Source organism: Penicillium griseofulvum, assembly GCF_001561935.1.
Source record: "Penicillium griseofulvum strain PG3 chromosome Unknown contig_6, whole genome shotgun sequence".
In the NCBI taxonomy this organism is placed as follows: Eukaryota; Fungi; Ascomycota; class Eurotiomycetes; order Eurotiales; family Aspergillaceae; genus Penicillium; species Penicillium griseofulvum.
This window is the reverse complement of record NW_024467419.1, coordinates 353,936-366,190: the sequence shown is the minus strand read 5'-3', so window position 1 is coordinate 366,190 and position 12,255 is coordinate 353,936. Positions and strand designations below refer to the sequence as shown.

Below are 12,255 nucleotides of genomic sequence, written 5' to 3'. Positions count from 1 at the left end.
GAGAAAAGAGGCCATGCAATGCAGAAAAAAACAAAAAAAAGATAAAGCACATGAAAGAAATGGAAAAGAAACACAGTAATTCGACAACCATCCCATAAAGATAATGTATAAAAAAAAAAGCTTTTCTTCTTTCTGATGTCGAACACTCGCGCAAAAGATGAACACATGCCCATGTCTATGTTGTGGACGCCGAACAAACCACCCACCATACCATCTGCCCCTCTCATTGGGGGTTCAAGATAAAAGATAACCAGACTCGCAAACCACTTGTGTAAGAATGCACACCCACACCGGATGGGATCAGAATGAAAGAAAAAGATCGAGGACAAACGATACTAAAACAAGACCGGAACGGGGACGCTAGGAGCACGAAACACCGCAAGCTGAAAGCCGGAAGCGAACGGACCAAAGGACTATCGTAAACGGGTTTTGCCGAGACATCGTGACCAGTGGATTTGCACCAGCAGAAAAGCCAGGGATGAAGGCCTAGAAACAATAGTTGAGAGGGTGGAGAGCAATAGTCCTACCCACGGCGTGAAGAAGAAACCCTTGAATGGTTTCTTGCTTCGTCCAAACGCTTTTTCAATCTCATGTGTCGTAGCCATCATCTTGCTTTCTGATCGAATTCACCGTCTACTGTCTCGCGGGCTGCACAGTACCTGCATATAATTATTAGAATAATTGTCATAATGAACAGGGTAGAAAAGGCAAGGACTAACCATCTCCACTCAGTGTAGTCGAGGCAAGGTACAGTCCGTTCATACCGCTCTCGGGACCGGTCGAGGCGGGGTAGAACTTGCGGTCGTGGTCGACGGGAGCGTGGATCGGCTCCTGGCCCGCGGCCATGGAGTGGGGGAAAACGGGGTTAATGTAACCGTCGGAAGAACCGTGCTGAAACATCGAATTCCAGTCAACACCCGGGTGATGTGAATGGGGACCGGGCATGACCGGTTTGTGGTCATGATAGACCGGGGGCTTTACCTGTTCAAGGGGACGATCCGTCAGCTGCTGGCCATGGGCATCGACACCAGGCTGCATGAGGTACGGATTCTGCTTGGGTCCAGCCATCCACGAGGCTCTCGCATGCGCCTGGCCAGCGAACGCGTCATCACCGGGACCACGGTTCATGCTGTTGACAGACTGCATCGTGAAGCCTAGCGGCTGCTGATCCGTGTAGGCAGGACGGCCTGCGGCCATTCCATTGCCGTTCACGGCCCCATCGAATTGCGCACCCATAACGCCATTGGAGTGGGGGACGGGATTACTGACTTCATCCTGGAGCGGCTTAGGGGGGTTGGCCGCGGCAGCCGCAGCTGCTTGCTGCTGAGACCGCTTCAGATGGGCCTGGGGGTGGGACAAGTGGGTCGCACCGGTCGGGTTACCCCGTCGGATTGAGCACTTTTGGAAGTGACGCTTCAAGATATCACTGCGGGAGAAAGTGTCCTTACAGAGAACACACATGTAGGGGCGGTCACCGGTGTCTATATAAATCAGAAAAAAAAGGCCATTAGCAAATCTTGATCACCTTGGGGAAATTTATTTGTTTCCTTCGATCTGGTTTCCATAACTCACGTCTCAACAAATGGCGCTTGAGGTGCTTGGCGTGGAGGTAAGTCTTGTTACAATGCGGGCAGGGGAATTTGCCATCTGCATCCTTAGCAGGAATAGTCGTGCTCTTAGCTGTACCGTTGACGCCGTTGGAAACTGGAGTCGCACGGCCAGGGACACTGGGCAAAATGCCACGGCGGCCCTGAGAGCCGACGACCTGCGTCCGTGGCGGTTCCTTGGCGTAGGGGGAGCCGTTCGCGCCGTTCACATCAGGAGTCATACCCCAGCCCTTGCCATCGGAGTAACTAAAGGCACCGGAGGGAAGACCATTGAAATCCGGGCGACGGTCGCGTGGGGGTGCCGGAGCAATCGGTTGAGGGTAGCTCTGAGCGGTGGAGGCGGGCGGAAGCACACTCGGAGGTGGGGGGTACTGCTGATGCGCCTGTGTTTGAGGGTTAGGAAGGTTCAACAGAGACGATGGCGGAAGGCTACCGACAGTCGTGTGCGGCATCATAGGGGCCTGGGAAGCCCCGTAGACATCGTGAGTTGACGGAGGGTACCGCGACAAATCCGGACGGTAAGGCTGGCCCATGTAATGGTGAGGCGCGGGCGACTGAGGGTGATGAGGCTGCAATGGAGGCAGAGTATGCGGCTGCGAAACCGGATACTGCGGCTGCATCGAGTATTGTGGCATGTGCATGCTCGAGATGGGAGTCGAAGACATGGGCGTGGAGCCTGGAGGCAGGCTGGTGGATGGAGGACGGGAAGGGTGAGATCTGGGATCCATTGTGGACAGGAGGAAAGATCGTATGGGAAAAGAAAGAAGTTTCACGATAACTCAATCATCAAACCTGCACTCCGAATAAATTTTTTTTCTTTGAAGCAAAGGAAGCTCCTTGTTTGAAAATTTTCCTGCGAACAGAAGAGAGGCAAACGGTAGGGTCTCACGGAGTTCACGGGATCACACAAGTTGACTCCACACGAAGAGAGAAGAGAAAGAAAGAGATGCTTAATTGAAGAAGATTCCCCACGGTCACCCACCAGAAGAAAAAAATAGGATGGTGATTTATCCGCACGTTGTCACCGTCGATGGTTCTGTATCCACCGAAGAAGCGGGCGTGCAAGTGGGTCTCTCGCAGCAAAAACAACTAGTCCGAGATCTGCTTCGCGTCAAGATAATCCTTGAGATTGAGGAATTGACTCAAAAATAGCCAATAGAATGGAAATGTCTCAAAGAATGAAATGTAGAAATTGAAGCAGGGAATTGAAGATTGAGAAGGGGAAATTGGGGGAAGAAGAGGAAAATGGGGGATAAGTTTCTTGGTAACGAAAAGGAAAATTCTAAGGAAGACCGGGTCGAAATAAAAAAAAAAAAAAAAAAAGACAGAAAAGACGAGAAAAGACGAAAAAAGACGATCGTTCCTCGGGGAGGCAAGAGGCGAGAGAAGAAAAAAAAAAAAGAGAAGGGAAAAAGACATGTAATTACAGTATTTTCAATGAAATTTTACAAATTTTACACGGCCGTCTTCCGAACTATGGCCGATAGCGGTAGTATGGACGTATTAGGATTATTGGGATTATTGGATTTATGATTTCTTAGACTTATTAGATTCAGATTTGAATTTAAATTTACAAAGAATAGTAAGATAAAGGAAGAGAAAATAAAAAAAAAAAGAGAAAAGGAGAACATTTTCAGATACAACACATCGTGAAATATCATTTTCTAATCTCCCTACGCGTCCGGACATGATGACGCACTTCCCAAGGTATATCCCACCTGGCACCCGTGGACGGATGTTAATAAAGTCCCGAAACATCGTCAAACATATGATGTCCTCCATATGACAATTCATATCATATGCAATCTGATTATTCCCCAGGATATATCATGTACTTCTATAGAATGTACAACCAAAACATAAGGTTTTACTTACCACATGCAATGAAGGTCTATTTCTTGGCCCCCCGATCACGGCCATGACCAAAACTCCCATTGATAGTGACAACTGAACCTACCATACCGTTGTGTATCTGATGTTAGAGTATACAACATAGATCTTATAATTGAAGATGGAGCCATCTCCCCGAGAGTGGATTATGGGTGACCCTGGCTCTTCTTTGTTTTGGGCTCCGCAGTGGCTGACAGGCCCCGCAAGTGCCATGGAGATGAGATCTGATATGTACTCAACCCATTCCTTGACCACTAACTATGTACCTTTGAATTACTATGTTGTATAGGCCACTACCTATATTCCAAGTATGTACTCGATAGAGGGACAAGATCTACATAAGGCTCCCACTTTTACACCTAGGCATTGATCTCTTCAAGCACGTCATCTGAGAGACTCCCGGGAGAGGTCCGGAAAGAGCTTCATTGAGCTCGGCGATACGGAGTAGAAGACCTCAGCATGCAGCCTGGAGTTGGCTTCCTACATGCAGCCCGGATGTACATGGCATATCTCCAGAAGAGGGGCTATGCGTTCTTAGGCCCTCTTTTTGGGGAAGACTGGGGGTTGCTGTAACGGTCATGCAGTGTTGCCCTATTTAGTGGATGCGCCGTAGCCGCTTGCTGTTCCGCAATCTGCATTTAGCTTCACGAGACTCGAAATGAAACATGACCTGAGCTATACCATAAAAAGAAAACTAAGCGTATTGGGCTATCAATGGTATAAGTCTAATTGTCTCACTGGGACACTAATACTATTGCTGCCTAGGTGCTCCCAATATAGGGAAATAGAGGAGTGTTTCCCCTGGGTTCAGCCACACAGGAATGATCTAGGCAAAATTGGCATTCAGGGGGTTCCCCTTATTGGACATGACTACTTCCGTGGTCTGACATAGGTACATGTAGCAGGTTAGCGTACCTTTGTATTTCACATTCTATTATTAAGCTATCTCGACCGAGAAGTAACACCTAAAGTTTCAGATCCTGCGCGCCATTCGAGTCCCGTGTGACTACTCCGTACGTTCACAATGAAAGACGGGACTCAAAATTATATTAGATAAACTCTATCAAACAACATGTAAATTGTATGTATATTTGCCGGGGATGATCTGTATTCCGGACCCAACATCCCTGCCCCTCCTTCTCCACCCCTTCGCCAGAGCTTCTCCCGCTTCGATTGTGGACCTAGAAGGCTTCGACCAGGGTTCTGCAGAAATATTGAACTGACCACCTGATCTAAATTTCGTGCACGCTATAATGCATTGAGATATTATATATTATATTATTATCTTATTTTCCGCCAAGGGGAATCTAAGCTACGACGTAAAAGGAAGTTCGCTTGACCTTCCACTTTGTTTCACCTCGGTATGTGTACAGGTGTAAACGTATAATAACTACAATGTACTATATGGGAGATAAGTGTGTCTAATTAGGTGCATATGTTGTACTCTGTCTCTTGATAATACCTAAAAGGAATCCTTTTAGGGGAAAAAATCTGGTTGGTGGCTTGACAAACATTAAACGCGGTGTATTGAAGTGGCAGGTGACTTTCCGTGCTTTGCAAAATACACACTCGGCATCAATGCCGGGAGTTAACGGACTCCACTATCCAGTCCCCGAAACGGTTCGCAAAGTACGGTGAGGCTTTTGTCCGAGTCTTTAAATTTTGAATACCAGGGGGCCAATCTAATGCATATATTTGTTACTAATATTTTCCTATTATGTTAGACCTAAGGACTGTTCTTGTATTAATCTCCGTACAAAAACAAGCCCTACGATCGTCACTTGGTCTTCCTTTTTCCTCCCGTGGATGAACCTTTGAATATGTAACAAACCCACTACCGACAGAAATGGGGCCAGTAGGGTTAAATTGCCCGGATGCTTAACATGTTGGGATCAATCTCAACCGGGATAGGAGAGAATAGCGCGCGCGAGATGTAGATCCCGCCCCAGTCCCCATCGCTGCCGAAGAAGATATCACGTGGGAGATATGTTGTGGCGTATAATAAAACCATGAAAGCCATTTCAATGGAAAATGTAAAAACTCGTTTTTCTTTTTTTTTCTTGTTTTTAAACAAAAAAAAAGCAGAAACCCAAAACAAGGTAGTCGACGTGGTCTTCACGATATACACAACGCACACCCGAAAGCGCTCCTCTACATCCGATCGTCAACACACAAAATGGTCTTCTTCCCGGCATAGGCCGGAAACACCGCAGAAGCCAAGTCCGGATCGCCGAGTTTCAGGAATACATCCAGCCAATCAGGATCCACTACCCGCTCCAGTGGACGAGAGGATCGTGCCGCCACCGACCTCATAGGCTGCCGATATCTGTAGTCGATGCTCAGATAGGAGTAGCGGGGTTTTTCAAGGTCCTCGAGTCTGACTTGCATCTAATTTTTTTTTATCAGAATTTGGTATTAGAAAAAAATTCAAAGTTCGTTAATTTTGAAAATTGACTTTTGAGTTAAGTCAAAATAGTGGTTACAGTCCCATTCTCCAATTCTCCATCTTTCTCCATTTTCCCATGTGTTCTGTGGATCGGAATCCATTCGGTACAATATGGGGGTTATGGGCTTAGATAGTTCAGGAACCGAATTCTGATATTCCATTCTTCAACGTTCCATGTAATTATCGGAAAACGTGTACCAAGGGAGAAATTTCCCTGGCCGCGTCACGGGGTTTCGGATATAATTCGATAAAAATGGCTACCAAAACATATATGATTCGCCTCCTATTAATATCTCATATTCTCACCACCTCGCTACCATATTTTTTGAATGTGAAGGCAATTGAATTACCTAGGTACATGTTACTTAAGGTCCTTGGATTCAACTGAACATCTGTTTGCAGTGTAACCTTCAGGAATGCTTGAACAAACCATTTTAAACCCTGCATAAATTGGGGCGCATAAATATTCAGCCCATCGGACCGAAGCATTAAATACGTAGAAATGCAAATAATATATATATATATATAAAAAAGACTGGGAAAAAGGCAAAATGGCCCCCGATTTGGAAATTGTAACGTACAATACCGTAGACTCTGAAAAACAGAAAACAGCCACTTTTTTGGAGGCAACTCTCTTTTTTATTTGTCCAATCCACGGTTGACACCCCCAAATCTGTCAATCCAAAAAGAGGAACTTCAAATGGGCCAATCTACGAATTTCAGAAAATTACATTCAAATGGATCAGATATGTCATGACGTAGGCTTGTAGGATTTCTCTACCCCTGACAGTGACGATCGAGACTGCAATCAGCCCGGACGGGAGCGGGCGTGGGCTGTACAACAAGGACCTAGTGAGCACGTTTTTGGGGTCACTTTTCGCATTCATGTCCCGATTCTCGTTGGTTTGGAGTTTTCTTCAATTATCACCAGAGAGGATTTTGACTTTTAAATGATGACTATATGTTCTCCGAGGTTAAATAACTATACTATTACGCACTATAATAACTTATATGTGAGCTCTATCTACATGGATCGAAGTAGTATACAAGTGGGCCCCCTGTATTGCTAGCATATAGCTCCTCGTGTTGGTGGGTTACCCCCCCCCCCCTCATCTGGAGTCAGATTAAGCATATCTCTGTTCCAACCAAGTTTTTTGGTTTTTCTCCGTTGCATCCATGTTCAGTGTCCACCGCCGCCAGTGGGGTCTCAGGGGTGGGATGGTGGAGCTACAGGATTCTTCCCGGGGATCCCAGCGCAAAACATGTTGTACAAGGTACTTAGCCGTGGGGGAGGCAGTTGCTCAATTTTGGTACTTTGGGGGCTGAACTAGTTCTTAAATAGCTGGCCTCGTGTTTGGGCTTGCTCTTAGGGCATAGGCATTGGTTGGTTGGCTTGCTGTTAGCTTAGAGGACAAGGGGTGTAGGATCTCCCTTCGCGTGGAGGTACCGTGTACAAAGTGCAAGCATAGAGACGATCAGCAACTTACATGGTTGTTCTGCAGTGTGTATTTCTTGCATATTAAGCTCTGGCTTTTTCTTTGAATACGAGTATAATGTCATTTACAATGGAATATGACGTACTCTACTCCGTATATCCATCCTTGACTAACCCTAATTCATTTGTATGTGCCAATTGTTCTTCAACTACTCCCTCTGTAGAATACGTACATGACTTAAAATATAAAATCATTTTCATCCCCGGTATAATTTCATACGGATCTCATACAGTCAACCTTATCTCAGCCATATGGAACTGGTGGAGTAGTGGGTTTGCTCCATTTTCTCCATCATCAACCACACAGCCATCACGGCCTTAAACCAACCCAGGAGGGGCACTGGGTCAGGCTCCATATGACTCTGCCAGAGAGATCCATATTTATGGAGCCAGATCTATGCAGTGTTTTTCTGACATGCATATGGCGAATGCTTATTTTTGTGGTGGATTCATCTGCTGCCATCATCACTACTTATAGATAGAAGACTCTAAGTGAAGCTGAGGATATTTTCGTATTGCATACACTTGGATTTATGGTGCTAAGGCTATTTGGCTGATGGACTCCATCATCTCCTACTAGAAGATTAAACGTATCAAACAAGGAGACCAAAATAAACTCGGAAATGCAATAACGGGCGACAGGCCCCAAGAGTTCGCTACAAGCAGTAGTATAATATTAAGCTATATAGTACCAACATAAATGTCAAACCTTGGATCCAAACTGATATAATGACTTCTACACAAACTCAGAGATCTAGGTAGGTTTATCTAGATCATCCACCTTGCGCGACAAAGAAGCTGCCTCAGTCTCTCGAAGCTCAGGCTCGATGCCCTCACTAACGATTGGCTCCTGCTCAATCGCATGGATGGCATGCTCGACATTGACCACAGGACCTCGGAACCAGCGATGAGCATCAACAAACCACCAAATCGTGACCGCCACCATTGGTACGCCCCAAGCAAGGCAAGTCCAATTCATTCCATCGGGTGTTAAGTTTTTACCAGTAACACTGGGTAAACACAATATCGGGATCATCAAGAGCACAAAGGCAACACCAATGGCACCGATATACGGGCCAAAGGGACCCAGATGCCAGGGGCCCTTGCGGAACCGATTACCGACAAAGAACACCCGAATAGTGATAGGAACAGCAAAAGCAAAGAACTGCGCAATAGCTCCAATAGAGAACAAAGCACCAATCACGACCTCCCCAGCCAGAATAAGAAGACACATTAAGATGCCGAGAACGGTATTCAGCACGACCGCATTAACCGGAGTCTGGGTAGACGGGTTCACCTGCTTCCAGTAATTCGAGAAGGGAAAGCAGTCATCGCGGGCATAGGCATATGTAACCCGCGACGCAGCAACCATACACCCCTGGCCCATGGAAAATCCACAGACAATCGTCAAAGCCAGGATAGCTATAGCCGTTTTCTGCGGCATGACCTGCAACAAATACGACGCCCAGGGCTGTCCCAGATCGGAATCAATGACAGCCTCGATATCCAGCACCGTGTATGCAACAACCAGCTGTAGGAACCAGCCCATCAGCCCGCCCACGCCGGAGGTGAGCACGATTGCGCGCGGTGAGGCGATGCTCGCGTTCGAGCACTCCTCGCTCAAATGGAACGGCGAGTCGTAGCCAGACATCGTCCAGATCACACCGACGAATGTCATGAGCACAGCGACACCGTCGGGGAAGTCGGTTAGGTTTGTTATATCACCCCAGACTTGTTTGGAGGGGGTGAACTTCGGGCTGTTTGTTGTGTTGGCGGGGATCATGATGAGGACTGCGATCAGGGCGATGCAGTTAAATGCTGAGCCCCATGAGTTGAACTGCGCTACCCGCTTCGTGGGCATACTGCTGATCCCAGCGTGCACAATCATTATAAGGGCCGTCAGCAGGAAAGTCTGCCATGAGGTCGGGGTGTAGTCTGGTTTGTGAATTGAGACTGCTGCGAGGATCATTGCGCTAAGCGAGTAGTTGACTGATGGTGCTGCAGTTATCTGTCCGATCCAGTTGGACCAGCCAGTGATCCAGGCGGCGAAGGGCCCGTAGCCGGGGGGTGCGAGGACTGCTGCGGCGTAGTATAGTCCACCGCTGTATAACACATGTAAGCCTTTCTTGAACACTGAACTTCTTGGATGTGATATCAAAATGTCATACCTAGTCGGCATTGCTGAACATAGCTCTGCCATTGACATTGCAATGCACTGGATGAATATCATCGCAATGATCCAGCCCCAGACCATGCCTGCTGTTCCGGCATATCCCATTCCTTTAATGGAATCAATGTCAGCTAGATCTTATACTCAATCTTACAAACATAGATGTGTAGGCACTCACCATAATACAGGGTACTCGCAAACGACGGTAGCAATCCCAGAACAGCAAAGCTGACGCAGAAAGTCGTCCATAGGGAGAACTCGCGCTTGAACTCTTGCTTGTAACCCAGCGCCGTGATCACCCTCTCATCGACATCCATATCATGGTCCGTATATGGCACATCTCCATCAGGAAGCACAGAAGTCACTTGAACATTGTTGACCTCATGATGTCCTTTGGAGATGTCGGAAATGGCATTTTTGGTATCCATGGTTGTGCCCATGGCCAAAGGAAACAGGCGTGTCGCGATTAATGTATGCGATTTATACAATGTATGAGATATATATCAACGAAACAGAAGGAGGACCATGCAAGGGATGAACAAGAATGTTTTCACCTTGAAGCAACAGTGAAGGGAAACAGGAGCATAATAAAGTAGCCTAGTATGAGGCGGGCAGGGGGTAGCATCGTTATCTATGCATAGCATGGAGCATTTTGCTTTTGGCCCGCGCATGGGGAATTTCAGGAACCAGATAGATATGTTTCTAAACGAGTCAGAATAGAGCCAGACCGAATTCGGAATAATATATATTGGACGACCCGACGCCGTTGCACAAGGTGAATATGTAAAGGGGAATGCCTCATGGAAACCGGACTCTTTCCGCAATGTAGTACTTCGTACAAAGCGCGATAAGAGCAAATAAAGTCAAGGTTAAATTCAAAAAGAACGAGTTGCAGAATAAACAGATTATCTCATTCAAGCATGAAATGGCCTCCGCAAGCTTCTGATTTGTAGAGACGGGAGATACCGCTCATTTTGAGGCACAGGGCTTCGATAATTGGTGCTATGAGCTTGGCAGAGAGGTAACCAGTCCCAGCAAGGAAGTTCCAGGCGTTGTATCTCACGGGACTTGCCCTAAAAGAAGAAGGTTAGCGTTTGCAGATGTTATCTTCATGATAACAGAGATAAGGCTACACTCGTGTCGATCGTCCACGGGTGCTCAGATGCTACAAATATATTTGGTTCTCTGAAGGGCTGCTATTATCCTTTTGAGGCTTCTTATCTGAGGATGGACCTACCTTGTTGGGGAAGACGCTTTTGATTTGCTAGAGAATCCCTGTATGTCATTGATAGGTACCCCGGGGTTTAGCCCACGACAGTATTTACAGTAATACACCCTTGGCTCGGAAAGCATCCCATAAGATAATCGGATCTTCAAGGTACATAAGAGCCCTGGAGTTACCACAGTTGAGCTCTTGGTTTCCCTCGGCTCTACAATCTACCTAAGGGAAAGTTGCATGGATATTGAGAGTGTACAATCATACGGACCATGACAATTTACTTCGAAACCACTGCTTCTAGGTGGCATTAAAAACAGAAAAGACTTTCATCGCTATTCTACACAGTACAGCCCCAGCCTGCCTCCTGAAAGTCCCGATTCATATTAATCAAAAGGGAGACATATACCCTCGGCGAATAATTTAGAAGGGCTATAAGAAAGTTAGCATCGAACCAAATCCTCCAAATCAACTGTAATTGACTCACGTTGTCCTCAGGGGCGATAGAGCGGTCGTAGTAGGTATCGAGGAAAGGAAGCTTGCGGAGGATATCGTTGCGCACACGGGGAACCTCGCCGAAGATGAAGAGGGCACCGCTACCAAGGGCGACACCGAAACCAGCAGCGAGGGTACCACTGTTAAGAAATTCATTAGCCCCTGTATATTGTTTAACCTGGGAGAGTTAAGTGCGGGATGTACTCACGCCTGGATGGCTGTGCCAAGGGTCATACCGGCGGCGGTGCGGGGAATGGTGTACCTGAAGATTAGTGAGGCGTTAGCTTGGTGTTCTTGTTTCTTTCTTGATCTGCCTTCTTCGGAATCCAGCCATTTTTTCAACACAGCCCACGGGTTTGTATCCCCGCTCGCTACAGATGTCAGACACCCGTCAAGCTCCGCTGCGAGAGAGTGGAATGACAGACATCCAATGAACTAGGAAAGCTGCGTTCGCAACTGACAATCTGTGCTTCATTCCCGCAATCCAACATGGCGATTATCGACTAACGTGTACTCTGTCCGGGGTGTAAGGGAAAAGGGTATGGGCGAGTCTCACTTGGGTGCATAAGCGGAGGCCTGGGCCGCGGCGCGGCGAGCGGTAGAGGCGAACTACAGGATATGTGTTAGCAATTGATGTCCTTTTATCGCGTCTCAGCCCGCGGCTCGGAAGCCGGTTGTGATGCTCATGGCCCCATTGTTCTCTACCCGGGGTGCGGTTGGGTGGGTAAGGCAATTCGGGATAGAAAATGGGGGGTTCTCGTCTTCTGATAATGAAAGCACTTACCATTTTGAATGACACCGGAGTTATTTGGTGGGACAATTGCTAGGAGACAGGAGCTGCCACTTGGTGGTCGACGAAAACCGGGAGTGCCCGAATTATCACGTGACTTCAAAGCTAGTGGCCAATCAGAGGAGGCGTAATTGTTTTCGATGTAC

General features: G+C 47.2%; 3 protein-coding genes across 3 annotated transcripts; all 3 read right to left on the bottom strand.

The window, feature by feature from the left end:
- Window positions 1–633: 633 nt before the first annotated feature.
- On the bottom strand, window positions 634–2,335 carry PGRI_072730 (C2H2-type zinc finger protein; the record flags this gene model as incomplete). Its single annotated transcript, XM_040794987.1, has 3 exons — window positions 634–659; window positions 720–1,481; window positions 1,573–2,335. The coding sequence occupies 3 exons, from the start codon at window positions 2,333–2,335 to the stop codon at window positions 634–636; spliced, it is 1,551 nt and encodes a 516-aa protein (XP_040652664.1).
- Window positions 2,336–8,192: 5,857 nt separating this feature from the next.
- Window positions 8,193–10,048, bottom strand: PGRI_072720 (amino acid permease; the record flags this gene model as incomplete). Its single annotated transcript, XM_040794986.1, has 3 exons — window positions 8,193–9,540; window positions 9,607–9,718; window positions 9,787–10,048. The coding sequence occupies 3 exons, from the start codon at window positions 10,046–10,048 to the stop codon at window positions 8,193–8,195; spliced, it is 1,722 nt and encodes a 573-aa protein (XP_040652663.1).
- Window positions 10,049–11,247: 1,199 nt separating this feature from the next.
- Window positions 11,248–12,106, bottom strand: PGRI_072710 (cytochrome b-c1 complex subunit 10; the record flags this gene model as incomplete). Its single annotated transcript, XM_040794985.1, has 5 exons — window positions 11,248–11,256; window positions 11,312–11,459; window positions 11,528–11,581; window positions 11,876–11,928; window positions 12,104–12,106. The coding sequence occupies 5 exons, from the start codon at window positions 12,104–12,106 to the stop codon at window positions 11,248–11,250; spliced, it is 267 nt and encodes an 88-aa protein (XP_040652662.1).
- Window positions 12,107–12,255: the final 149 nt, after the last annotated feature.